This window comes from Leopardus geoffroyi, chromosome X (genome assembly GCF_018350155.1).
Source record: "Leopardus geoffroyi isolate Oge1 chromosome X, O.geoffroyi_Oge1_pat1.0, whole genome shotgun sequence".
NCBI lineage: Eukaryota > Metazoa > Chordata > Mammalia > Carnivora > Felidae > Leopardus > Leopardus geoffroyi.
The window spans coordinates 11,958,452-11,986,122 of NC_059343.1; the positions used below are offsets into that span (position 1 = coordinate 11,958,452).

General features: G+C 43.0%; 1 protein-coding gene across 2 annotated transcripts in view; it reads right to left on the reverse strand.

The window, feature by feature from the left end:
* Nucleotides 1-27,671, reverse strand: part of VEGFD (vascular endothelial growth factor D) — a 34,967-nt gene that overhangs the window by 878 nt on the left and 6,418 nt on the right. For both annotated transcript variants that reach the window (XM_045472298.1, XM_045472297.1), the window contains 5 exons: nt 15,714-15,924; nt 10,644-10,834; nt 6,886-7,034; nt 5,603-5,703; nt 421-616 (listed from right to left, as the gene is read on the reverse strand). In XM_045472298.1, coding sequence (XP_045328254.1) covers nt 421-616; nt 5,603-5,703; nt 6,886-7,034; nt 10,644-10,834; nt 15,714-15,924 — 848 coding nt within the window. The remainder of the gene's footprint in view (nt 1-420; nt 617-5,602; nt 5,704-6,885; nt 7,035-10,643; nt 10,835-15,713; nt 15,925-27,671) is intronic.

Consider the following 27,671-nt stretch of genomic DNA (forward strand, 5'->3'; position numbering starts at 1 on the left):
GGCAGCCTGTAAGTGTCCTTTATCGATGAATTTCTTGCTATATAAATCCAGCGCCATCCCCTTCCTCGATGAGAAAACAAAGCGACATACGTGGACATATATTGAGAGGATGAACCCAAAAGTCTGCGGGTCTGAAATCTACCCCCCAAATAGTTGTTCAGATCTCATCAATTAAGTCTTTGCTTAAGATCCATAAGCCAACAATAACAGGCAGGATTTTCTTGTTTTCACAAATCAATCATCACTCTATATACTCTCACTTATTCCTTAGTTGCCAAACCTCTGCTTTACTATCAAAAAAGGGGGGGGGGAGCTGAGAATTGGCAAAACATGCTTTTGGAAGGAATCTCACCAAATGGAAATGGCATTTACAGTAAATGTCAACGAATGAAATTAAGGTGAAAGTGAAATGCCTTTCACCTGCAGGTGTCTGGGTGAAATATCTTGTGCTTCTGGCAGCAGCTCTCCAGGCTTTCTCTGCACTCAATGCAACTGCAGTTTTCCGGGTGCTGGATGAGATCTCTGGGACACGGGGTTTTACACACACACTCACAACGATCTTCGTCAAACTTCATGTGTGGCCCACAGACAGCGAGTTCCTGGAGATGAGAGTGCTCTAAGTGGAAACAGAGAAGTGTTGCTTGAATGGCTGTAGCACGGATAATGTGGCGTCAACGTTGGTTGTATACTTCACATTATTCTAAAATAACTTGGATTCTCCTAGTCTCCATTCCTGTAGATTTTTGCCCCTAACCTTTTCACAGGGTGAAGGAGACTCACCTCTGATTTCATGATACCAATACTGAATTCATGTGTTCTCTTAAATTTGGGATAAAGATGTTATTTTTTTAACTAAGATTTATTTAAAGAGAACTTTAGGTTGGTGACTTCCTAGTTTTTAGATGAAGAGTAAAAGGAGAGAGGAACAGAAGTATCAGCAGTATAGAAATACAGAAATATACCTCAGGCCTTCCAGACTGGATAGAAACAGTGATGTATTTCCTCACCACAGATCACAACGCTGTTATAAAAGATACAACAGTGATGATAAACTTTGATTCCACAGAACGCGTTCAGCTGAGAGGAGGGTCTCAGAAGTTTTTGACACACTTAGTTGACAGCTATTTCTTCTAGAAAGCGTATGCTGCTTCTCTCCCAGTTTGCCTCCTTTAGGGAATGGGGCCATCACTCCGGACTCACCTGCCATTTTGGGTCTTATCACTTTGTCCACCCAGTTCTGTCGCCCTAAGTTTGTTCTGTCATTCCCATCATCACTGCCACCACCTCAATTCAGTCAGTGCCTTATACTTTTGTGTGTAGATGGCCGTCACAGATCTTGCCATCACACGTTTTATCCCTTCAATCCATTTTCCACGATATTATCAAATGCAAATCTAATCACGTCATTCTACAGCTTTAAGTTCCTTAAGAGGTTCCCCTCTCTTACAATAAGAGTATTTTCCCACCAAGACGTATGAGACCCTCCATGAACTAGACCTTCTGAACTAGAACCTTCCAGACTCTTCTCTCTCCCTCTCCCACTCCCCCCTCTCATAAATATCTTATGTTCCACCCATACCAAATTATACTACCTTTTATTCCCCTGATATGCCAGGGTCTCTAAGCCCCATGCTTTTGGCCTTGCCCTTCTCCCTGCCAGTTATCTTTCCTCCCAGATATCTTTCCCAACTTCTACAATTTTAGCTAAGTGCCCTTACCCCGTGCATATTTTCATCCTGTCCTTCCTTGCATTGCTTACATGTGTCTATTTCCTCCACGAATTAAAAAATGCTGAAGGTTATGGGAACCAGATCTCATCATTCTGACATGAAATGAGCACTTGATAAACGCTGAGTGCATTTCGTATAATAAAAGGGTCTGAAACAGGCTGCTGTATGAAGACTCTGAAGGATCTCATCCATCGTTCCAAGACATTGGGTTAAACCGTATGTTTTTGTCAATATCTGACTACTGACAATATACCAAAATGGCAATCTCGTATTGTCTAATCTTCTAGTTTTAACGGCTCTGTGATTGATATTTGATGATATTCCACCTGTGTGGAAAGGGTGTTGGAAGGCTAAATCTGGGGAGATTCTTGGAATTGCATAAAGAGGAAAAAAGTGAGCTTTGTAAGCCATATGCCAATAAGGCATATGCCACTTTCGGGCAAGAGAAGAATATATTATTCCCATTGGATATTCTTTCCTGATTTGTCAAAGACTAATTCACCAGATAACTGTGGATTCGTTTGTGGGTTTTCTATTCTGTTCCATTGATCTGTGTGTCTATTTTTAGGCCCGTACCATACTGTTTTGATGACTACAGCTTTGTAATATAACTTGAAGCCCAGAATTGTCCATTGATTGATGAACAAAGAAGATGTGGTGTGTGTATGTGTGTATGTATGTATATGTATATACATATACATATACACACATATGTATATATGTGTATATATATAAATGTATATATATATATATATATATATATATATACACACACACACACACACACACACACACACACACACACACGGTGGAATATTATTCAGCCATAAAGAAGAATGAAACCTTGCCATTTGCCATGACAGGGATGGAGTTAGAGAGCATAATGCTAAGTGAAATAAGTCAGTCAGAGAAAGACAAATACCATATGGTTTCACTCATATGTAGAATTTAAGAAACAAAACAAGCAAAGGGAAACAAAGAGGGAGAGAGACATACCAAGAAATAGACTCTTACCTATAGAGAACAAACTGATGGTTACTGGAGGGGAAGGAGGGTGGTGGGTTAAATAGGTGATGGGGATGAAGGAGTGCACGTGTTGTAATGAGCACCAGGTGATGCATGGAATTGTTGAATCACTATATGGTGCACCTGAAACTTCTATAACAGTGTATGTTAACCATATTGAAATTAAACTAAAAACTAAAAACAAAACAAAATGAATACATTGCTGAAGAACAGTCAAGTAGCTCTTAAAAGACTTGCATGAATCACTAGGTGGCGGTAGAGATTCAATGAGGCCACTTCAGGTAGAACCAATGCCCTTCTTAGGTGGTTTAAGGAAACACAGTCCACTGGGTGTTTGATGCTGAACTTCACCAAGGTAGTTGGCAGAGGCTGGCCTCAATCCTTATAGCCATTAATTAAAAGTAACAGAGACTGGGGCGCCTTGCTGGCTCAGGTAGGTAGAGCATACGACTCTTGATCTCAGGGTCATGAGTTTGAGCCCCACTTTGGTGTAGAGATTAGTTAAAAAAAAAAAAAAAGAAAAAAAAAAAGAAAAGTAACAGAGACCGGGTGTAGGAGACCTGAGCAAAGCAGCAACTAGCTAAGGGTGATACCCTGACGTATGCTATATTGATTTCAGTCTTAGGGAGGGTGACGGTGGGATACCATGAGCTCTGCTCTCAGCCTTGCTTCATTCATCCAGCAGTAAGCTCATGGGGTTTTTTTCCCCTAATTCTTGAAGTTGTGGCTGTCTTGAGGAATTTAAAATATAGAATCAGGACTCCTCAATTTTTCTTTTTTTCTTCTTCAGTATTGTTTGTTTGCACAGTTTAAAGCAATGATCTGAATCCAACGAGATGAAATTAGATTGGTCTTGGATTCACTACCCCAAATGTGCTCACTCAGGGAAGAGCTGTCATTGTAGAAAAGGCAGTTGGCTTAACAGCGGCATGTGTGAAAAAGGTGCGTAGGGAACAGTACGCTCAGTATATGTCCTCAGTTTGATGGGGCCACTGGAGAAGTGACCGTGATCTAGCTACCCCATGCCTCTCACTTCCATCACTGCTGCAACGTCCCCCGAGGTCCCCTGCCTCCTTTCCTGCCCTGGGCCAACACCTCCTCCTCTACCCTGTCACTGGTGCATTGTGTTAAAATTCTAATTGGTGCTGTCACTGTCCTGCTTGAACCAGCTGAGTGGTTTCCCTTTGCCCTTAGCATCATGTCCAGTGTCTGGGACCAGCTGCCCAAGGTCCCCTGTGAACCTCTCCAGCTTCCTTTCTCACATGTACCCGACCCCTTCCCATTATGTTCCCACCATGCTGAACTTTCTCCAGTACCCTGGCATGCTACCTTATCTCACTTTCAGTCCTCAGCACTCGGGTTTACCCTGCTCAGAGCACTTCTCTCCTTCCTCCCACTCTTCACACCCTCCGCGCACATGTGCACCAGCTGTGGTATCCCCAGGATATCCCATTAATAAATTGTATATGGATTGCATGTTAAAATGGTACTATTTTGATATGTTGGATTAAATGAAATATATAAAAATTAATTGTACTTGTTTTTTTTTTGACTTTTTAAAAAATTTTTAAATGTTTATTACTTTTTGAGAGAGAGAGAGAGAGAGAGAGAGAGGAGGGGCAGAGAGAGAGGGAGACACAGAATCCGAAGCAGGCTCCAGGCTCTGAGCTGTTAGCACAGAGCCCGATGCAGGGCTTAAACCCACAAACTGTGAGATCATGACCTGAGCTGAAGTCGGACACAACCGACTGAGCCACCCAGGCGCCCCTCTTTTGACCTTCTTAATGTGAGTACTACAAAATGTAAGTTATATATGACTCTCACTATAATCCCATTGAACAGTCCTGTTCTGGAGAGAGAGATTTAAGGTTCAGTATAATTTACTAACAACAAGAGTGTGCCCAGGTCTTGAATGCTATTTACATCCTAACCACCGGGTATTCAGACATCCTCTGCTAGAATATACATCAATCATGGGGAAAACCTGCCACCCACAGAGGCAGCCCTGTTTTCTAGGACAGTACTCCATAGAGCTTAGTCCTTACAAAGTCTTGCTTGTAGATCAGAGTTTAAAACAATCAAGGTTCAAAGTGCATGACTCCTTGTGATCTTTTTCAGTGGAATAGTGTCATGTTCTCTGGGAAATAAATTTTAACAGTGCATTCATTTTCAGCCAAACGATCATCACCCAAAATCACAGCATTATGAGTTCTGAGCAGCGACGACAACATTCGGCTCCCCACTCCTCTTAGCCCAATAGCTAGCCATGGTTTGCTTTTACGTTGCCCTAGTTCCAGAAAAAGTTTTCTCCTATGTCCCATTTTTTTCTCAAATAATTGGCATGTCTTCACATGGCACAGTTGAAAGAAACCAACCAGTCTAAACTTACTTTCTGTTCCTGTGAGACTTCCATACAAATAAGTTAGTAAAATGTGGTCAACTAGTGTTTAGCTCTAAAGTGGTTTGCGTGAAAGGCTACCACTGCCTTTCAAATCCAATGTTGTTGGATGCTCTGATCACTGGGCTTTTCTTTAAGATTAAAAAGCAGAGCTATGCATTGGTAGACTTACTATATAAGGAGAGCTCACAGGGCTCTGCTGCTTTCGCTCTTAGCTGTGCGATCTGGAGAAAATAACTAGACTTCTTGGTGTGTTCCCATTGTGATTGTTAAAAAAAGGGATAATAATAGTACATTAGAGGCTTGCTTTGGGGATTGAATGAGTTAATAGGTACATATAAAAGGCTTACAACATTGCCTAGTCATAGTAAGCACTCAGTATCTATTGAGTTAATTGCAGTTGTTATTTTTATGATTACTACTAGTATTTCCTTACTGTTATAATTACCTTCCATTCCAACGAGTGGATTCTCCTCCCGTAAAACACACTTACATTTGTTGCTGTCCCATAGCATGTCAATAGGACAGAGTTTCTTGGAATGGGAACAGCTAGGAGAAGAGAACGAGAAACCAGATTTAAAAGCTTTCAAGGGCAATCATACCTTTGGAACATCTTCTTTAATGCTGAATAAATTTCTGAGTGGAGGAGCGTTACGACTTTTAAGGAGCTTAATTCATATTTATGAACTGCATGGTATTAGGTAGTAATTCTGTAATCACAAATGTTCTATTTGGAAATGAAACTGTAATTTTGGACAGTTAGCATCTTTTTAAGAAGATTGCTGTTAAAACTGCGCAAATTAGCTGTCAACAGAGCCTATTTAGCAAAAGTAAACATTGTCCTAACAGAGCCTTTAAAATGGAGAGAACACTGGCCGGGCCGGCAGGAACAAGCTGAAGATACACGTTCCTTTTATAGGAGCCTCTGTCCCCGTGAGAGAGGTACAGGTGTCTTCTTGGCTCGGTAACGACGAACATAAGCACCAGCTCACTCCACTTGCCAGTCAGCCAATACATTTACGGCTTGCTTTTGCAAGATCTAAGTCTCTCACTCAGTTAATGTTTTCATTCAGTGTCTGTAATTTGCCCTTGTGTTTCTCTACATGAAAATCTTTTTCCCAAATCAATGATTCGTACCTTTGATTTCAGGACACTTCAGGGTGTCATGATTTGTCTCACAAAGAACCACAGAATGCTCTGAAGAAATGTCAAAGTCAAATTAATTTTAAGCCATTTTAATTTAAAATAAGAATTTTCCATTTGGTAATCTTAAGAGGAAGTTCAGAAAAATCACCAAACTCAGATGCGGATAGTTTTGCCGCTCCCCGGGGGACTTGGGGAACCGTTTTCCCTCCCCAATTTGGGGGCTTGGAAGTATAAAGAGCCAGAAATGAGTTTCATGTAACGCTTGTTCTGGATGAAGGGAACGTGTGCCAAATTGGAGACTGGTGTAGAGTGTTACGGCTGCACCGGACTATGCACATTAAGAACAAAGGTGTCTACAAGTAGACGTGGTGAGTTCCTAGCCACCGAGTTATCGGTCCCTCTACAATATACATCTGTCACCTAATAAAAAACATTATTTGTCAAACAGGTATTACCAGTAGATCTGGATTAGAAGCTTAAAGATGATGAACTTGAAAGCGATGACTGTATAATTTACGAAGTATTCTCCACACACAGCTTTAGCAAAGTCAAGAACAAGCGTAACTGAATACAAGAAATGCTTACTGATCTTCTTCAGGGACCTGGATGGATCTTCTGATAATGGAGTATGGATGGTGGGGAGCCGTTGGCAGACATTTACAACCTGTATGGTTGGCAACTTTAACAGGCACTAATTCAGGTACTGAAGTCAAAGGCACTGATATCTGAAAGAGCTAGAGGAAAGAGAACCGTAACACATACATATTTTTAGATGATAATAATCTCTACAGTCTGCATTTTTGCCTTTGTCCTTATGGCACTCACTTTAGGAAAGCCGTCCATTAAGAAAAGAACTAATGAGGGGTGCCTAACTGGCCCAGTCGGTTGAGTGTCTGACTTCGGCTCAGGTTATGGTCTTGCGGTTCGTGGGTTCGAGCCCTGCGTCGGGCCCTTTGCTGACAGCTCAGAGCCTGGAGCCTGCTTTGGATTCTGTGTTTCCCTCTCTCTCTGCCCCTCCCCCATTCACACTCGGTCTCTCTCTCAAAAAGAAATAAACATTTGGGGCGCCTGGGTGGCTCAGTCGGTTGGGCGTCCGACTTCAGCTCAGGTCACGATCTCGCGGTCTGTGGGTTCGAGCCCCGTGTCGGGCTCTGGGCTGATGGCTCAGAGCCTGGAGCCTGCTTCCAATTCTGTGTCTCCCTCTCTCTCTGCCCCTCCCCCGTTCATGCCCTGTCTCTCTCTGTCTCAAAAATAAAATAAACGTTAAAAAAAATTTTTTTTTAATAAAAAAAGAAATAAACATTAAAAAAAAATTGTTTTAAAAGAATCGAACTAATGAGGATAAAGGCTGGCATGATGGAAAGGATACTGGCCTGGGAGTCAGGAGACTGGGGGCTTATGCAACTTTACCAAATATTTAAGACCAAATCTCTTAACACTTAGTGTCACTGGTATCCCTGAAAATGGCACTGTTGGTCCTTCCTCCTGTTTTCATTTTGAGTGTAAATTATAAGGACTAAATGAAATTCTAGCTATGAAGTTTCTTTGAGACCGTGGCAAACAGATTATTGTTTGAGACTATTTACTTATCCCTTCTCATACCATCGCCATCGAAGGAATATAGTTTCCTGTTCCTTGACTTTGGACTTGGCTATGTGACTTGCTTTGGCAAACAGGATGTTAGCAGACATGACACAACGGCAAACTTGAACTGTGTGTGCTTTGTGGGCTTGTTTTCTCCTGCGTACACCGTAGCCATGAGAAGAGCATGATCTGGCAGGCGTGCTGGGCCAAGGGACGAGAGACCCGGGGGACAGACCTGCACTCAATCTGTAGCTTGGAGTCAAGCCCAACTGAGCCCACTCTAAACCAACTGAATCTTACATACATGGGTAAGAATTTAGGGTGTTTATCATGCAGCACTACACAGTAGTAACTGACTGACACAAGATCATCGCACCCAACCAAATAATTATAGGTAACATGAATATCATTCCGTTTCTAAATTAAAAAAAATTTTTTTTAATGTTTATTTATTTTTTAGAGAGACAGAGCATGAGCAGGGAAGGGGCAGAGAGAGGGAGACATAGAATCTGAAGCAGGCTCCAGGCTCTGAGCCATCAGCACAGAGCCCGATACGGGGCTCGAACCAACGAACCATGAGATCATGACCTGAGCCGAAGTCAGATGCCTAACCGACGGAGCCACCCAGGAGTTCCTCATTCTGCTTCTATATGCCCTGTTTTATGTTAATTCATTTATCCCTTATAACGACATTACATGGTAGGTTTTTATTTATCCACCGCCAACTCTACAGGTGAAGAAACAGATGTACAGAGAGGTTCTATAACTTGCCTAAGGCCACACAACTTGATTGGAAGAGTGAGGATTGGAACCCAGGCAATCTGCTCTAGAGCCAGAGGTGATACTCTTAAGAATATGCCTTATTAACTTTTTGGAACAAAATTTCTGTGAAGCAAAATTTCAGAAGAAGCAAGGTGGGATCTTGACAAGTAGAATTCAGAGACATGACAATTACTTTGTTTCTAGAGTGGCTCTATGGTGTATGGACAAAATTGAACTTGACTTTAGTGTTCTGTTTATTCAATCCCCATTCCAAGTAGTCTTTACTACACACGGCATGCATTTATTCACTTTGTTTCTAAGATGTAGGTCATCAAATAGTCCATAACTTTGGGGTGAGAGGTAGTTTTTTTTTAAACCACTGTGCAAATGTTCAAGAATGCATATTTGGCAAGAAAAACTCCTGTACACTTACCCTTAAGTACATTCTTTAAAACTAATCATTTGTTGAGTACAGCAGTCAAAATAAAGTACTCAACTCTCTATTAAGTGGAAACAATCCATTAAAGTTGTGTTTATTCTGACCTTTTGATATGTAATAGAAGTTCTATGAGTCTAACTAAGAGAAAGTTTTTAGAGTGCTTACTCTGCATAAACTTCAACTTCTTGCGAAATTTTTCAGGAATTTTTTAGGGAATAATGTGGTCATTTCCCACTACCCCCCGCCGATTGTCAAATAGTAAAAGGTCAGAGTTTTTACAAGTTCCAAGATTCTCTAAAAGAATTTAGAGAAAGAAACTCTACAGCTTGTGGGCAATTTTAGGGGGTAGGGGAAACAAAATGAAGCATAAATTAACTTATTACCAAACAAATCGGCATTCCATTCTTTCCATCCAATTAAGAACATTACCCACCATGGATATTTTCGTGTACATATGTAATTTTATTGTACTACCTCTGTACACAATCATGAGCAAAATGTACACATTTTGCATAGGCAAATGTGACAAACAAATATATCAACACGTGCGAGGAATCTGCAACGGAGAACCAAAAGGAATGTAGTCAGACTGACAGCCTTTTAACATGTTTTCCTAAGTTTGGTATTACTGCTCTTCAATGCCACATCTGTTACATTTCACAACAATACAGTAGCAGTGATAGAAAGAAAAACTTAATCTACGGGGCGAAAGAGATTTTACAAGATGGAGAGGGAAGAATTATTTCTTTCATGGGGATGAGAGAATTCTTCTCAAAGATCTTTTGTGCCAGATACGCTCCATTTGCCCCTCCCGAGATGCCATCCTCTCTCCTTCCCCGCTGGGCTCGGTGTCTCGAGACGCTGGCCTCCATGGCTGCATCTGTAGGTCCTCGCATCCTCCACCCTCTGCCCCCGGCTTTTTGCCCCCACCCCTCCAACCGGACCCGCAGCCCTCTTCTCCCCGTTCTCTCTGGGTTCCTGAAACGGCTCGAGCCCCTAGCCTCTTCAGTCCAAGGGTGAGAACAGCTCCCCATTTTTGCCAGCTCAGGGCATCTCGCCAGCTCTTCCTCCTTCCCACAGCCCCACCCGTCCAACCCTTCTCAGTCACTCCACTCGCACAGCACAGAACCCAACGAATCCACAAGACAGTGCAGATTCTCGACATCAGAGCATCAGAGAGGCTAGAACGACAGCACGCGCTACATGGTGAGGTTTGTATTTAGCCACCCCCCACTCTACAGGGGAGGAAGCAGATGTACAGACAGGTTCTATATCTTGCCTAAGGCCACACAACTATTGAGTGGAAGAGTGGGGATTTGAATCCAGGCAATCTGCTCTAAAGCCAGAGGGACTTCAGGCTCTGGAGTCCCACAGACCTGGATCTGAATCCCAGCTCGGCCACGGCTCAGCTCTCTGAGCCTCAGTCTCCTCATCTATAATAAGATACCCTCTTGATTTGTTTCAGGGATGAAATGAGACGGTGCCCATTGACATTGGGCTCAGCGGCACGCCTGTCCCCCGGGGCTTCGGAGGGGGCCGTGGGCGGATGTCCCCTTACCTGTTTGGAAATGTAGGAGGTGCTCGTGTTCATGCAGACGCGGCTCTCCTCGTTGCAGCAGCCCCCACACCGGAACACGTTCACACAGGGGGGCTTGAAGAACGTGTCGGTGCTCCTCCCCAGCTCGCTGGCCACCTCCACGCACGTCTCTCTGGGGCTGCACTGGGTTCTCTGCCATTCCTCGTCGATAACTGCGGAGAGGAGGCCGTTGGGGCCGGCAGGCCAGCGTGGGCCAGGGTGCCACCGAGCACAGTCATTTTCGCGTCTGCGCTTTGGTGGGGGGGGGGGGGTTGGGGGGGCGGCCCTCTAACCAAAGACTGTTTTCGGAAAAATTAAAACCACAATCTGTGTCCCTTCCCACTGATGGAATACCTTCTTTGGCAAAGAGCACCATGTCTGGTATTGGAACTCCCCGGGTACCCCTGGGAGACCTGGCTAATAAGGAAGCAAATGGAAGCACGTGAAGAAATAACCTGTAAGTGTTATTGGTTAAGCAATTTCGGGACACAGCTGGACAGCATTTCTTCCACTTGAAGTCAGGTGCGGGTGGGTCCTAGCGCCATCAGGAGATGCGTGTCCGTTGGCTGCTAAAGTAGCTGTAGGAGGATTCAAACCCGGCAAACCACATGAATGGAAATTTAAGTGGGACTGATCTTTCCTCAAGTGAGGGTTTCGTTCATTTGCGAGTGCCCCATGCCGGTGTTTATGTAAAATAATGAAATGAGCCAGGTCATTTTGAAATTAGCCAGGTCATCTTCTGGCCATTCTAGCTAATTTGAAGGAAACCAGAAAAAGACACAAGCCTCTGGGAATAAAAAGATTACATACTTCCCTGTAAAACAGTACTTGCTTTTTCTCTCCTAGTTTATTTTTAAAAATTAGACTCTTATGCACAGCAAAGGAAATAACCAACAAAACTAAAAGGCAACCAACGGAATGGGAAAAGATATTTGCAAATGACATATCGGACAAAGGGCTAGTATCCAAAATCTATAAAGAGCTCACCAAACTCCACACCCGAAAAACAAATAACCCAGTGAAGAAATGGGCAGAAAACATGAATAGACACTTCTCTAAAGAAGACATCTGGATGGCCAACAGGCACATGAAAAGATGCTCAATGTTGCTCCTCATCAGGGAAATACAAATCAAAACCACACTCAGGTATCACCTCACGCCAGTCAGAGTGGCCAAAATGAACAAATCACGAGACTATAGATGCTGGAGAGGATGTGGAGAAACGGGAACCCTCTTGCACTGTTGGTGGGAATGCAAATCGGTGCAGCCGCTCTGGAAAGCAGTGTGGAGGTTCCTCAGAAAATTAAAAATAGACCTACCCTATGACCCAGCAATAGCACTGCTAGGAATTTATCCAAGGGATACAGGAGTACTGATGCATAGGGGCACTTGTACCCCAATGTTCATAGCAGCACTCTCAACAATAGCCAAATGATGGAAAGAGCCTAAATGTCCATCAACTGATGAATGGATAAAGAAATTGTGGTTTATATACACAATGGAGTACTACGTGGCAATGAGAAAGAATGAAATATGGCCCTTTGTAGCAACACGGATGGAACTGGAGAGTGTGATGCTAAGTGAAATAAGCCATACAGAGAAAGACAGATACCATATGTTTTCACTCTTATGTGGATCCTGAGAAACTTAACAGAAACCCATGGCGGAGGGGAAGGAAAAAAAAAAAAAAAGAGGTTAGAGTGGAAGACAGCCAAAGCATAAGAGACTTTTAAAAACTGAGAACAAACTGAGGGTTGATGGGGGGGTGGGAGGGAGGGGAGGGTGGGTGAGGGGTATTGAGGAGGGCACCTTTTGGGATGAGCACTGGGTGTTGTATGGAAACCAATTTGACAATGAGCTTCATGCATTGAAAGAAAATAAAAGGCAAAATTAAAAAAAAAAAAGACTCTGACACTTTGATACTTACACTTGTACAGCCTTTCCATGGGTGTTTTGGGGAAATGACTCAATTTTAGGATAAAGACAACTTTAAAGACTTTCCTTGAGCTTGCCATACAACTGTAGAGTTTAGTATGTGTTGGAGGTGGTGGTGAACACCCTCCTGTGGTAGGAAGCTTCTAAAACGACCCCCGGTGAGGCCCACCTCCTGGTGTTCACGCCCTTTTACAATCCCCTCCTCTGTGGGGGCTGGGCCCAGGGACTTGATTCTCATGAAGAGAATACAGCAAAAGTGATGGGAATCTCACTTCCATGATTAGGTTTAAAAAGACTGTGACTTCTGTCTTGCTAGCAGTCTCTGGCTCTTGCTGGCACCCTCTCTCTTTTGCCTTTTCAACTTGTAGGCTCTGATGAAGCAAACCGCCATGTTGAAAAGGTCCACATGGCAAGGAACTGAGGGCAGACTCTGGCCAACAGCCAGTGAGGAGCAGGGACCCTCAGTTCAGCAGTTTGTGAGGAACTGAGTCCTACCAACAATCTCTGAGTGAACTTGGAAGCACATCCTGCCCCAATTAAACCTTGAGATGCTGCCCACAGCCCAAGATGACACCTAGACTGCAGCCTCTGGAGAGATCCCGAAGGAGAGACACCCAGCTAGGCCATGTCTATATTTCTGATCCACAGAAACTGTGAGATAAAATATGTTTAAGCAGCTAAGTTTGGGGGTAATGTGTTACACAGCAATAGGTAAACTCTCCTCCCTTTTTACCCCATCTTGCAAAGTTTATGTGGGTCTTTCTCCACGTCATTCTGGATTCCCATAGATGCGAACATGTTTCTGCCAGTAGGGACAAACAACTGCTCGAAGTGTACAGATATAACATTATTGTTGGAGATCTGACCCTAGTCTCTGAATTATTCCTTCAAAACACCTTTTCCATATCTTTATTCCTCCCCCCTCCCCTTAATCTTAATATTCCTCATACGTGGCTTCTTCAGTCAGTCACAAAAACAAGATGTTTGGCCACCTGAGAAACCTTGCATATGCTATGCAATCTGCCTTAACTTTGTTTTTTCATAATAAAATCTTTCAACCCAAGACCCTTTTAATTTCTGATTATGAATGTTTATATAAAGAGCCTAAAGGCTATAACCATGAGAGAGAAATTACCAAATTTGGTCTTAATATGAGTATTGTTTAAGTCACTATTATTAATCATGAGTCCTGGGAAAAGCAAGTAGTTGACTTACAAGAATATGCTTTGTTTCAAATTCTACTTAAATGTTGCTTTCCATCTGCTTTTTGTAAGACTAAGTTTTGAAAGTTGGAGTGGTACGAGATTTTAATCAAAATTGTGTGGAACTATGAGTAATGCCACTGCTTAAAAGCTTCATAAGTTTACTATTCTTTCCTAGCAAAGTCCTGCCAAGCAGGACTGCTGTGCCTCAGGGAATGACCCCCAAATCTGTGAGGAAGAGTTGATAACAAATGAGAAGTGGTGTAACACATCAATTTGATCATTTACTGCTTCTAACTGAGCAAACAACTTCTGATGATTCCCATATGATAAGAGACATTTTAGAGTTGGCAAATTCCATATTTTTATGTTTTTTAAAATACAGTTGTTTTGTTTTTGTTTTTGTTTTGTTTTGTTTTGTTTTATGGTTTCCGCCTTAGGAAACATCAAGACGCCTGGGTGGCTCAGTCGGTTAAGGGTCCAACTTCGGCTCCGGTCATGGTGATCTCACAGTTTGTGAGTTCGAGCCCCGCCCACGTTGGGCTCTCTGCTATCAGCACAGAGCCCTCTTCAGATCCTCTGTTCCCTCCCCCCCATCTCTCTGTCCCTCCCTTGCTTGCACTCTCTCAAAAATAAATAAAAATATTATTAAAAAAAAACTGTCAATGTCACTGACTTTTTTTTTTTTTATCACCTAGTCTTGGTTGTATGGTAAATGCTTGTCTCCCTCCATTTTCACGGAGTATCTCCAGGTTCACCCCAGGCCTTCAGACAGGTAATCTGGCTAAGGCCTTGGATCTTCAGTGAGGTAGGATCCCTCTGTTTCCATGAAGTCCATGCTAATTGGCCACATAGAAACAAGTAGAGCTTCAAACCTCTGGCTTAAGTGGGTTCTAGGCCAGGGTTCCAACTGTCTCAACTCAGACACACGGTCATACACAAGAGCACAAAGAACCCTCTTCGCACCCATGCCCCCAGCGCTGCCAAGAGATTTATCCCCCGACACACGGCCTTCCCCACAGCTGACAACAGCGGCCTGTGCAACCTCGTCGTCTTTTTACATATGGAAACAAAGAAAGATAATTCTAGAAAAAGAGAAAAGAATAATTTTGGCCTGGTGGTTAATTTGAATTCTGTGATAGATGTAACCCATCACTAGGTAATCCTAGGTTCATCAAATCTAAAATGCTAGATCAACAATGCCCCAGGGGCTTCTTGTGTTGTTTTGCTACGTTATCCAAAAAGTCCAATGCCTAACCAGAGGCCCCGTGACAGTGTTTGGCAAGCTTCATTCATTATGGCACAGTACCGATACAGACAATGGTTTTCTTAAAAAGAACCTTCATATCTTACTAGGGAACAATCATCCCCTTTATTTCAAATTAGGTTAGCTCCTAGTCTGGAGTTTGGATTTTTTGTTGAGAGGATTCTCCACCTCTGTCATCTAGTAATACTGATATGCATTATGACAACTCAGCTTCCAACTTCTACTTTTCATGTTTGCTAAAAAAAAAAAAAAAAAAATCCCCAGAATTTTGAAGACATAAAAGGAGTGAAACCTAATTTCCTCATCTTTAGTCGATGTAGATGTGATTTTTTCCCTATGAAGAATGGTCTTTCTAGGTTTGTTTTGCCCTGGCATCTCGGAGTTAAAATATAGTTGCGAATTTTAAAGTGTTCTCTTGCATCGGTTTTCGATCTCAAAATCATGTTGCATATATTTCTCTGCAGAATCAACGTAGGAAACGAGGGTTCTCTGCTAACGCCGAGGTTATGAAATCAGGCACCCCGTTTCTTCTCCCGGACCCGCGCCTGCCCTCCTCAGACCCTTGGAAGAAGCTGGTGCACGTGTTAGTATCTGACACACTGCAGAACTGGCTTCTGGCCACACGTGCGTACGCGCGCGCGCGCCTACCTTTTAGGGTTTCAAGGTCGTAGAAAGTGGCCGCAAACCTGGTGGCCCGATGGGAAGCCGAGCGGGAGTCTGTGCCGGTCAAACTCGGGAGCTTCAGTCGGCATCTCCACAGCTTCCAGTCCTCGAAGTGTGTGATTCGCAGCAGCTCCTCCAAACCGGAGGCCGCCCTGATCTGCTGTTCAGACCGTTCTAAGGTTGACCGAGACGCCCGCTGTCAACAGACAAAAATACTGGTTTCAAAGCCAGTTACTAAAGTTTTAGTGTGTCCTGACGGCCCACATTGCCGACCCTTAAAGATGTAAATGGAGCTGAAAAGAAATTAGAGAGATCGTTCAAATGTACACCGGTACCTAGGAAAATTACTAGCGAGTATTTTTGATTCACATGCTGCTCATTGATGATTGAATAAAAAAAAAATGATTCCCCTGGTTTCTCGGGACATTTAAAAACAGTACCATAGTGGCCGGAATGGTGGACTTTGAAATGCTATATCCCAGAACCTGGGAGCGTGACTTTACTGGGGCCAAGGATCTTTGCAGAGGTAATTACTGATCATGAGATGAGATCATCCTGGATTTTCCAGGTGGACCCAAATACAAAGACAAGTGTCCTCTTAAGAGCGAGGGAAAGACATGGACACAGATGAGGTTTTGTGAAGGCGGAGGCAGAAGTTAAAGTAATGCAGCCACAAACCAGGAATGGCCCGGGGCCGCCAAGAGCTGGACGAGGCAAGGAAGGATTCTCTCCGAGAGTCTTTGGAAGGAGCACAGCCCCGCTTACACCTTCATTTCACGTTTCTGGATTCCAGAACGCTGAGAGAATAGAGTTCTATTGTTTTAAGCCACCAATTTTGCAGTAGTTTGGTACAACAGCCACCGGAAACTAGTAAGGATTTTAAAATCACACTGTTTTTGTGACAGGAGCCGATGACCATTGCTTTCATCTCTGTTATCTGAGAAGCTGGCCCACAAAGTCCTGGGGACCCTGCCTATAGTCCCACAGGAAAAAAAGGTTTTAAGACCTTGATAACCTGAATTTTCTAACTTCTAACCCTCTGAGCCTTTCACTATTCCCGTTCACTATTTCGAAGGCATCTTTTTTTTTTTTTCTGATAAAATACACTTCCAAAGTTTATGTTGAAAATTTGCTTTCTGCCCAACTACACGGACCGTATTGGCTGATACAACGCATGGATGTGTGAGACTCCGCCAATACGGTAAATTGTTCAAAATAAGGGGCTTGGTTATACAAATATGATACATACATACAATGAATACCATGTGGTCATCAAAACCAGTGATGTAGACATACATTGGGACAGAATGAATTGAGCTCCTCCGTGGGATGTATGTGCTGGAGAAACGATACAGCAGTCTATCGTCAGGGACCCAGATTTTCACCTGCTGAGCCTGCGCTTACTGGATCTTTGTTTTCCTGGGCAGCTGGGATATGCGGGCCGAGGGGATTTTTAGAGCTGGGTGAGGGGGGAGCCAAGGGACCAGGACAGCTGCAGGGTGGTGCTGAGGAGGGAGGACGGAGAGATGGGTGTCAGCTGCCTGCTACAGGGGAAGGAACGGTGGGGAAGGAGAGCTGAGCAAATGGAACCTTCAGGAAGCCTTGCGTCGAGTGGTGTGATGTACACCCTCCTCCACTGCGCCTGAAAAACTTTAGTTAAAATCTGCATCAATAATCAAAGTTTTAGGAGGACTTTTTGTTTTTAGATATGATGGTAGGTACAGAGTGTTGTCCAAAAGCGGGGTGCTCAGAGAGCAAGTGTGGTCAAGTCATGTATGATTCGGTTTTTATATATTTTAAAATTGTTTGTGCGTGAGGGCGCCTGGGTGGCTCAGTCAGTTAAGCAACCGGCTCTTGATTTTGGCTCAGGTCATGATCTCGAGGTTTGTGGGATAGAGCCCTGTGTCGGGCTCTGCTTGGGATTCTCTCTCTCTCCTTCTCTCTTTGCCTGCCCATCCCCCACTTGTGCGTGTGCGCTCTCAAAATAAACATTAAAAAAATAAAATAATTTGTGTATAATGTCCTTCGTGTATGTATGTATACATAAACAATCATTGTTAATCATACATGTAAAATTATATATATATATATTATATATATAATATATATATAATATATTATATATTATATATTATATATTATATATTATATATTATATATTATATATATACTACCTGGAGGGATATATATGAAAATATAAACACTGATTCCTATTCTACATCAGGGACTGTCAAACTACAGTTCCCTGGCCTAATTCAGCCTGCTCCCTGCCTGTTTTATGAATAAAGTTTTATTGGCACACAACCATGCCCATTCTTTTTACATATTGTCCATAATGGCAGGGTTGAGAAGTTGCAAAAGAGACCTTCACAGCAGATTCAATCTTGAGGCCAACGTCCTTTCAAATTTCAATTCTTTATCTTTTCAGGCATTATATTTTTCATTATTCCATGTGTTGTTTCAATTCTAGTTTTGAAATATCTACCAGACATATATTGGAGCGCTTTAATGATCATACATGTCTCTTAAGTGTACTTTCATATTTATCTATTTTTGTCCTCCCTTCATCTCTCTTCAATGTGTGAAATTAATTGGTTCATCTTCCCAATCACCACTTCTCCAACTGTGAGTCTAGTAAGTTTTTAATTTCAATCACCACATTCCTAATTTCAAATATTTCCACTTTGTTCTCCTTCCTTTTTATTTCTGTACGTTTCTTCGAATTTGTCATTTTATGAATATCATTCCTTTAATCTCTTTATCTCATTCCTAAATACACTTATTTCTTCAAATTGTCTTATTTTAACTTCATATATATGATTTATATCCTGATTATTAATTTTATTGGCTTTCTTAGCAATAATTACCTCTGTGATTTGGAATTTTGTTTAGTAGTTTCATCTTCATTGGGAGTTCATTTTTTTTTTCTCCCTATCCTTTCTTCATTTAGAAGTTCTGTGGTTGCAACCCCTGACTCCCAGGGCCCTGAATCCAGAATCTTACTGACTATTTATGACTCAGGGATCAGCCTGGTTCAAGTCCTGGTCGCAAGGAAGTATCTGCTTCTGTTGCCCCTAGTTAAGCAGTTTCATAGAAGACACGGCTCCAGGCAGCAAAGAGCAGTAACTTCCTTCCGCTTCCATGGAACTGATGGAGTGCACTCACGGAACCCATTACCCGCTGAGGTTGAATTCTTGGTGGCCTCCACCTTCCAGACCCAGAGTGCATCGGTTCGGCAGCTTCGGCTTCAAGTTTTTTAAAAGTTTATTTGGACTGAGATACAACTGACACACGGCATGGTGTAAGTTTAAGGTGTACGATGTGTTGATCTTTTCAGCTTCACGTTTTGGTACCATTTCTGCACATGTTTGCCATCTGCCGATGTTTATGATCGTTTGATCAATTTTATATTTTACCCATAATTGCTATGGAGTATAAAAGACCTCAAACCATGAATTGGGAAGGTCATCTTGCTCAGAAGTTTAGATATGAACGTGTGTGTGTTTAACAAAAGGGGAGAATCTTGAACATGTTTAGAAGCTTGAGGAAAAGAGGCAACAGAGAGGAAGACACCGAACACACATGCAGGAGAGAGAAAGCAGAGGTGCTGGTTTGACCTAAGTTGCAGAGATAAATGGATGAATGGATGAGAGGGTCCCCTTCTGAAATAGGCTCATAGAGAATGACATGGGTTTATGCACAGCGAGACTGCCTGGGATCTAGGATTTCTCACTTGTCTGTGAAATTTAAATCAGGGCAATTTTCTGGGAGTGAGGGGAAGAGGAAGCTTGAAGAACAAAGATAGGGTTTGTGGAACCGGCATCAAATTTAAGCAGCACGCCACAGCCTCTTCATCTAGGAAATCTGGGGATGAAACTGAATAATTGCTCATGTCTTGAAGCAACTCTGAAATTCATTGATTCTCCATCAGGGCCCATTTGTCAATGGCCTCCCATTTCCTGATTATTCATCGCCTCTTCACAGTTTAATCTCTGAAATACATTTTGTTACATCATTGCTTCCGCATGAAAATAATGAAACCAATCCAATAGCTTTTTAGAGGTTTTAAAAATTGTACTATATTGAAAGAATTTTTATTTATTGAGGCAAGTTTCATTCAATACCATCCATGAACATAGAAAGATGTACGTTTTCACAGTTCTTACAGATTTCAATTCAATCTCAGAAATGTTTTTAAACTATCCAACTGAGAACTCAGGAGAAAATATCAAATCTCTGGATTGAATTAAAGGCACTGAAACGGCTCATAGGACTTGCCTCATCATAAAACATGCAGTGTTTACTCAAGTACTCAGAGTTATTTAAGCATACTTCAAGCCTCATAATTTAAAATCTAGTTTGAAATAGCTGAGATATTGCAGACAGTCATTTTGCTATTGCAAGCGGAAATACTATACATAAATACAACTCAACATAAGCAGACACCTGACAATGCATCGGGGGATACGTCTACAAAGGGTCAAAAATGGCTGGCTGGCTGTTGGTTTCCAATAGACTTTCTGCACTAGTTGATTTTTGTGTAATTAACGTTGTTATCTGCTTGGGTAAGACAAAAATTAAAATCACAAGGTGTGAATATAATCCCAAATGTATATATAAGCCATTGGTTTCAATGGTTTTAAGTACCAAACATTTGTCAAGTACGTTAATCATGATTTTTCCCTCTTTTCTAGTGGAACCCCTAATCAAAACTAAAATAATTAGAAAGTACTCAGCAAGAGGAAGGAAGTGAAGCAGGGTTACCAGATCTCTGCTTTTTGTTACAGTAGCACCTTTTTGTGTGTGTGATAATTAATCCAATACTATTAGCAATTTCACTCCTAGATAACAAATCATTCCCTGATGTCCTGGCCACCACAAGCCAGTTTCGAAGATGTGAGACTTAAAGTCTTTGTAACAAGATTTTACTCTTATTTGAATGTACACTGTTTTCTGCACTACAATAGGAAGGGTAGCCATTTCTCCTCTTGTTAACCCCCAAGTTCACATGGCACTCTCCCATGAGGAAGCATGAGCATGTCCACAGCTCGGGCTTGGTCAGTAACCTGGACCAAGGGTGACTGAAATGGCAGGCAAGATGTTCGGAAAAGTATGGCGGCTGGGTTTGTAGGAGGAACTTGGAAGAGTCCACGTTGTGGGGAAATCAAAGGCCTCGTGGACGCCTACTAAGTTAAATTCTAAATCTCTGTCCCCTCTCCTCCTCAAAAATATCTAGTCAAGGAACATACTCAAAGAGTAAACAAAGGCATGATTGGGGGATATCAAGGAGCCACAGTGCAAAGATCAGTGGGAGGGCCACCGTGGGCACAGAGCCAAGTTTAAGGGTGGGAAGACTGGCACATAAGATGAGGGAGAGGTTGGCACAATGAGGTACCACGTCACATCCATGTGGATGGCTACAGTCAAAAAGACTGACAATACACCAAGTGTTGTTGGGGAGGCGGAGCAGTGGGAACCCTCTTACACTGTTGATAGGATTCAGCGGTTCTTTAAAAAGTTAAACATAAATTTACCATATGACCAACCCATCGCACTCCTAGGTCGTTCCCAAGAGACAGAAAGTAGATGACTGGCCACCTGGGGCTGGGATGGAAACGAGGGTTAACTGTAAAAGGGGGCACAAGGGATCTTACGTAGATGACGGCTGCTCAACTCAGTAAGTTGCTAAAAATTATCAAAGGACTTAAAACAGGTGCATGGGTAACTTTTATGGTATGTAGATTGTGTATCGCTATAATTATTTAAAACCAAAAAGAGGAAGGACTGGAAGCTCGAAGGCCAGGCTACTTGTACCAGTTCAGGAGGCAGTGGGAAACACCAGAGAGCCGAGTATTAGTAAGCATCCATTCCGCGGGTTTGCTCTTTTGTTCTTGCTCTCGCCGTGGTCCATGCCGCCCCCTCTGCTTGGCGCCCTCCCTCCCTGTCCAGCGGAACCCTTCTTGGCCAGATGTTACCTACTCAGGGAAAAGAGGCTCCCCCACAGCTCCCACCCCTGCCTGGGTCCCGTCCCTAGGTCGCATGGATTCACAGCACCCCATTTTTCTCCTTCCCAGCACCTACCACCACTGACACTAATGAATCATTTATGTCCTTACTTGCTTAGTGTTGGTCTTCCTCACCAGGTTGTAAGGGCAGCAGTGATGATGGGTCTTATTTATATAGCAATGGTAAGAGCTACATACAAAGGTATTAAATAAGTGGAAAAAAATGATTCATTGCACGCTATAGAAAATCTAACCCAGAGATTGTTCACTTGTTCAAACTACCTCACCTATAAGTGTCTTCCTCCGGGTGTCCTCTCTGCAAGTCCAAAGCCAGTGCCGCTTGTTCGATCAAGCTATGATGTGCCTAAGTTAGACGATATCACTTAGGAACACATTGCATTTCCCTTACGAGAATGTGATCTCTTTGAGGGTAGAACATGTCTGCTTCATCCTTTTTACATAATAAGCACTTAGCACATATCTGATGAGGAAATTTACGAGTAATAAATACACACATGCCTTTGACAAATAGCAATTCGGCCTAGGCTTGTGTGGTCTGTTTAATGTTTTGTATAGAGTAGTGCTCCTCAAAACAATGTGTGCATGAATCACCGGGCCCTCTGGTTAGAATGCAGATTCTGGTGCAGGAGGTTTGGGGTGAAACCTAGGAGGCTTTTTTAATGTTTGTTTATTTTTGAGAGAGAGCACACACATGAGCAGGGGAGGGGCAGAGAGAGAGGGAGACAGGATCCAAAGCAGGAAGGAGGCTCTGCGCTGAATGTGGAGAGCCTCATGTGGGGCTCAAGTTCACAACCCGTGAGATCATGACCTGAGCCGAAGTCAGACGCTTAAACTGACTGAGCCACCCAGGCGCCCCTAGGATGCTGCATTTCTAACAAGCTCCGGGGTGATGGCGATACCGTTGGTTGGCTGACCACACTTGGAGAAGTAAGGGCTGGGAACAGAGGTTCTCAACCTCGGCTTCGCCTTGAACCTACCTGGGAAGAAGCTTCAAAGAAATACTGATGCTTTGGGATCCCATCCTCAGAGATTCTCATTTTATGGGTCTGGGCCGCAGCTTTGCCATCAGGAATTTTTTTAAAGAAAACTTCCTGAGTGTTTGCTAGTCTTAGGGGAAGCTGGGTGGGAGTACCTAGGAACTCTCTTTACTATCATTGAAACTTTTCTGTAAATCTCCGAGTAGTTCAAAATAAAATTTATTTTAAAAATCTTCCCAAGTGATTTTAATGAGAACCACTCATTTGGAGGAAGGTGCATGCTGGTTTAAGTCCAAGGACTCTGGTTAGTGCCTGAGGTAAGTAAGTACAAGTCCATGCAGTAGGGAATAAATGGTAGATGCACGCTGAGAAATAATCCTACTCTTTAAGCTCTTCTGGGTTACACCTTGGACTCAAAGTATTTGTGTAAGTATCTTGATTAACTGGATTTCCAAAGCCTTTCTTAAGTCATCTGACTGACTACCAGCCCCCAACCTGTATGACTTTTTCAAGATTGAAGACCAATGATAACCCTTTCCAGACAAAAGAGCGTGCAGTCAGCCGCCTTTCCTGCCTGAGACCATCCTAAATGACACAGTAAATTGCTTCTCAAATTCCCAAGGACTCAAAACAACCCATTTCTCAAAACAGAATACAAAATAATGGGTAGTGCTTTAACTTACTGGAATTCAACAGGGAGGTGTACATTGCAATCTTTTCACAAGGTGGTCCATAAAAGTATTTGAAAGAAAATATCAATGAGGAGTATAAACATGGATGCCTAGGTAGGAGGAATATGGCTTGGGGTCCACAGCCAGGCTCAGATCCTGGCTCCGAGCTCTCAGACGTTCAGTGAGGAATTTCGGAGTGGAGCCCTTGACTGCTTGCCTCAAAGGGCCGTGAAAAGCTTTGCTTAGGCCATCCAGTCCCATGCTATTAAGAATCCTGTTCTAGATATGGAAACAGACCAGCTCTGCAAAATTCCTCTCTGGACCTCTTGACAGCGTTGAGTCTACGATTCCCAGCCTTTTAAAAACTGTTGATGCTATTTTGTCCACCATGTTGGCAATGTGTTTAGGAAGTGTGGTAATAAGGAGGTGGAGTGAATAGGATTTATATCTTGGGAAAATCCAGAAGCTTCTGGGTGAGCTATGCAGAGACCACATTTCACAAGACTTTGCTTAGGGATTTACAAGTGTTGCCTGGGGCCACAGTAATAGAACTGGAGTTCAGAGGCATCACAGCAGTCAGCACCTTCCCTCTGCAGTAGGTTTGGGGAAGTGGGTCAGGTTGCAATGCAAATAATTCTGTGCTCCCTCCACCTCTTAGGAACTTCTGTTTTGCTGCGAGAGCATTTTGCATTTCATCTCTAACGAAATGTTTAAGGCTTAGCCAAAACCCCCAGAATTTTCCTGGTTTGGGTTCTGTGTTGCACAGTCATATTCCCAGCTGTCCTCCACAAATATTGTTTCCCCTGCCCCCTCAATCCCTGTTCTCGCTCTCCCATGTGTCAAGGAATCTACCCAGGCCATGTTAGACTGCTGAGTCCAAATGAAGTTTTCCGACTCTGCTTCCCGTAGCTCCCAAGTGAAAATAACATCCCCTGACAGGAAGCTTTGCCTGACATCATAGACCACAGCTAACTGGAGAGGGGACCACATGGATGTGAATTGTTAGAGACCGGTTTTGAATGGGAGAGCACTCTGGAAAACGTGTTGGCCATTTCTGACAAAGTTCAACGTACACTCACCATATGATTGAGCAGTCACACTCCTGGGAATTTGCTCTTGATAAAGGAGGACTTAGGGTTCACATACAACTCTTTACACTAATGTTTATAATAGCTTTCTTCATAGCAGTCCCCAAGCTAGAGGGGCGCCTGGGTGGCTCAGTCGGTTGAATGTCCGATTTCAGGTCAGGTTGTGATCTCATGGTTGGTGAGTTCGAGCCCCGTGTCGGCTCTGTGCTGACAGCTCAGAGCCTGGAGCCTGTTTCAGATTCTGTGTCTCCCTCTCTCTCTCTGTTCCTCCCCCACTGGTGCTCTGTCTCTGTCTTTCAAAAATAAATAAATATTTTTAAAAGTTAAAAAAAAAAAAAAAGAATCCCCAAACTGGAAAGAACCCATAAGTCTTTCAATGGGTGAGTGGTTAAACAAATGGTTCCATCCATCCTGTGAAATACCACTTAGCAAGAAAACACAATGATCTGGTCCATGCAGCACCTTGGATGGATCTGTAGGGCATCAGCAGTGGAAGAAGCCAATCTCAGAAGGTTAGTTACTGGAGGACTCCATTTATGATGTTCTCAAAAAACCAAAATGATAGTCATGGAGAAAAGATCAGAGGTTGGGGGGAGGGTATGACTATAAAAGGATAGGCTAAATGAATGTTTCCCTATCCCGAGTATGGTGGGGGTTACACAAATCTATACATGTGTTAAAATTCATAGAACAGCACACCAAAAGGGAAAAATACTTCAAAAAATAAAGTAGGCTGCCTTTGAATGAAGGCACTGCTCCTTTTTAGCTATTTGACTGAGGGTCAATTATTCCTTCTCTAAGGCTTGGCTTCCTCGTTTATAGATGGCAAGGCTAATCGTGCTCAACTCAGAGAGCTGATGTGGAGATCACACGAGGTCATATGTGGGAAAGGGTCAGGCATGGAGTCAGCACTCAGTAAAGTTAACTTCTTTTCTTTCTTTTCTCAGGGGTGGGGCATCAGGTCCCGTGCTGCAGTGCAGGGGTCTGTGTTTTATGGCTTTGATTTCCCTGAGTAACCAGAGAGGGGAGTTTGAAAAGAACAAGACGGGGAAACTTCAATCATAGTAAATAAAAATTTAAAAGAGAAAAACCTTTCCAGGGTAAATCAAGGACAAACTTCTCCTCCTCCTCCTCCTCCTCCTCCTCCCCCCCCTTCCTCTCCTTCTTCTCCTTCTCCTTCTTCTTCCTAACACTTCTTGAAGGTATTTTCAGATGAAAGGCCAATTTCAAAGTAATCTGTTCAGGCTTTACATATGTCTTTATAGACAGATGAGAAACAACCCACTTCTTAACCCTTTGCATTCTGTTATGATGGTCTGGCCTTACCCGGAACAGATGGTACCTACTAGAATAGGGTGCATCAACTGAGGGCAGGGAGGAGAATGCATGCTTGCTAGTAATTACTGCTGGGGTTTCTCAGAGGGAGCCAGCCAAAGGCCTGGTCCTGCTTCTCTGAAATCGAGGAACCTGGCCATCTGGGGGCCTCATGCTCCCCGTGGCTCTCTCGCTTACACAGTTCTGTATTGAAATGCATACATATGAGAAACCTAGGGTGTTTAATTAAACTTGACTAAGGAAAGGAATTGCAAATGCAAGGAAATCGTGTGTGCGTGTGCGCTCACATGCACGCACATGCGCGCATGCATTTCTGTGTGTGTACATAGCCATTTGGGTATTTTAAGGGGATACTGGAGGGCTAAGATGCCTGGGACCTCCACATCCTCCAATTTGATGAGTACTGTTGGTGGTTTTCTCCCCAGCCAAATGGTTTAGCATTTGGGGAGATGTTTATGCCCCCTTCATATGTTTTAAATCCACGCTCTAATCAAATGCCTCTGCTCCCATCTGATACATCTGTGATGAGGAAACGTGAGGCAGATGCGTGTGGGATGGGCTTAGATGGCAAAGCTCAAAGGGTGCTCTGAATAATCCCAAGAGTATATATTCCTGTTATAGTTTCTTTATCACTGATCTCAAAGCTCAAGGGCCCAGTGCATGAGGAAACAACTCAAAGCCTTCATGGTAATTAGGTCATTGGCTAAAAACAATTGCACAGCTGCCCCCCAAAAGGGGGGAATACCTTTCTAAGTCCTATTGATATTGGGCCATGAGACTTACTTTGGCCAATGGGATATTACAAGATATGACACAGAGTACTGAAATGTACTCAGGAGGGCACACTGCTACATTTCTGCCATTACAACTACCTGCTTCTGCTAACCCGCTGATCCAAGGATGATGAGAGGCATGTGGGGCAGACCCATATTCAACCGATGGCTTGAGCCTTGATTGTGACTCCACAGCAACATGAGTGAGAAGAGGTTACTGACATTTGAAGCCAGTAATTCGGTCTGTTACACAGAGCGAAATTTGGTCTGTTACACAGCATTATGGCAGTGACAGTTAACTGCTAGAGCCCTATTTCAGCCTAAGTGTGACACAATGCATCGGATGGGCACAAGATCTTTATGCAAAACCTCGTGTCCTTTTGGCCAGGAGGCCCCACCGTACTGCTGGCAGTCAGCCCAGTATGCCCCCTTTTCCTTTCTTCCAAAGATGCAGCGGTCCCATATCAACATTCCATGGCTCTCCTTCTCTTCCTTGCCAATATCCCCTGCACTAAGATGCCCAAGGATCCCCAGTCTTGCGGTGATGTTGTAATTGTGAACCAAGCACACCATGGCAAAGGCTGCTTTTACTTTTTCATCCCACTCTGTTCTTTTTGAGGAGATCTTAATTTAGAAAGAATTCAGGGCATTCATTCAGTCAAAATTACACCCTTCTTAACTCTCTCCAGAATGGAACCATAAGCAACAACAAAATATTCGCCCTGGCAATATTCCACAAATGTCATGATCTCTCTCCAGAATCAACTTTGGCCAAACCTAGATTTCAGGAAAGCAGTACTTTTCTCCAACACGTGATTGTTATAGTTATTTAGGTAACAACGAATGACCAAAAAAAGTGACTCATGAAAATTTACATTATTAAAGCTCCAGGTGTTAAAATGATCCTTCCCACAGGCCAAAATGAACTTCTTGGCTGTTGGTAAGACATGAAAATAACTAAGACATCTTTATTTTATAAAAATGTCATTTCCACTCATGTGCCTGGCACGTGGTAGACATTCCACAAATATCTACTGAGCTACATGGATAGCCTTCCTTTTTCCAGGGAAAAG